Source organism: Mus caroli, chromosome 16 (assembly GCF_900094665.2).
Source record: "Mus caroli chromosome 16, CAROLI_EIJ_v1.1, whole genome shotgun sequence".
Lineage (NCBI taxonomy): Eukaryota > Metazoa > Chordata > Mammalia > Rodentia > Muridae > Mus > Mus caroli.
This window is the reverse complement of record NC_034585.1, coordinates 92,176,177-92,177,306: the sequence shown is the minus strand read 5'-3', so window position 1 is coordinate 92,177,306 and position 1,130 is coordinate 92,176,177. Positions and strand designations below refer to the sequence as shown.

General features: G+C 50.4%; 1 protein-coding gene across 1 annotated transcript in view; it reads left to right on the top strand.

The window, feature by feature from the left end:
• The window catches only part of Tmprss2 (transmembrane serine protease 2), a 38,432-nt gene extending 37,308 nt beyond the window's left edge, over nucleotides 1-1,124 (top strand). The window contains exons 10-11 of the mRNA XM_029470324.1: nucleotides 3-147; nucleotides 1,021-1,124. Coding sequence (XP_029326184.1) covers nucleotides 3-147; nucleotides 1,021-1,032 — 157 coding nt within the window. The 3' untranslated portion in view covers nucleotides 1,033-1,124. The remainder of the gene's footprint in view (nucleotides 1-2; nucleotides 148-1,020) is intronic.
• The last annotated feature ends 6 nt before the right edge of the window (nucleotides 1,125-1,130 follow it).

The window sequence follows — 1,130 nt, the reverse complement described above, 5'->3', positions numbered from 1 at the left end:
AGTGGAGGGCCGCTGGTTACTTTGAAGAATGGGATCTGGTGGCTGATTGGAGACACGAGCTGGGGCTCGGGCTGTGCCAAGGCACTCAGACCTGGAGTATATGGGAACGTGACGGTATTTACAGATTGGATCTACCAGCAAATGAGGGTAATTTTCTCTATTCCTGGGCTGTCCATGTTCTTGAGCTCAAGTCNTGGATCTGGGAGGATTGCACCTTGGCAGAAAGCAGANACTTTCATGGCCCAAGCTTCTCCTGGATCCTTTCACCCCTCTGTTCCAGATCCTTTCACCCCTCTGTTCCCTATCCCTATGATTTCTCAATCCCTCTATATACCCACTGTAGGCCTATGGTGCCTGTCTATCTAGAGGGAGGCACTGTCAACCTTACTGGCCTTGCTGCTANCGCTGATGGCAGAGCTGGACTCATAGAATCGCCTTGGCCCCCCATTTTAGTGCAGGGTCAGCAAAGCCAGGCACCTACCCAGCCTTCACCCACTCACATACTTGGGTGATGGAATAGTCAGAATGGTCCTCTTCCTCAGAGGGGTCTCTTGAGGGGCATTATGTTCATGTTCAGAGGGAGAGGGGTGACTAGAGATCTCAGTTCCCCAACTTGGGTCCAGGAGAGGTTGCACAGCAAGGAAGAAGCCCAGGAGTTCCTGTGAGCCTACCCTCCTAGCTCATCATTACAATCTGTTGGATCTCCAGCTCCTTCCATTCCAGGGATCAAAAAGATGGAGGGTTTCCTAGGGAAAGAGCATCTCTCCTAGTATCTGTCTGATGAAGAAAGAATGGGACTAAGGTATTGCTGTGAAGCCTGATTGTGTCAATGCAAGTGACACCAGGGTCCACGGTGTCACATCTCTTGAGGGAAAGTCTTCCTGGAAGAGTTGGGAACGGACAAGTCAGACTATGCTGATGGGCACAAAGAGGAGACTTACAGGGAGGGGGCAGAATGGAGGGAACTGAGCTTTGTCTGTCTTAGGAGAGTAACCTCATCTCTTCTTCCTGTTTGCACAGGCGAACAGCTAATCCACGTGGCTGGGAAGTTTGTCCCAGACTTCCTTTGTCTTCAACAACCTTCTGCAAGAAAACCAAGAGCCTGAATTTTAACTTCCTGTGCACAATGT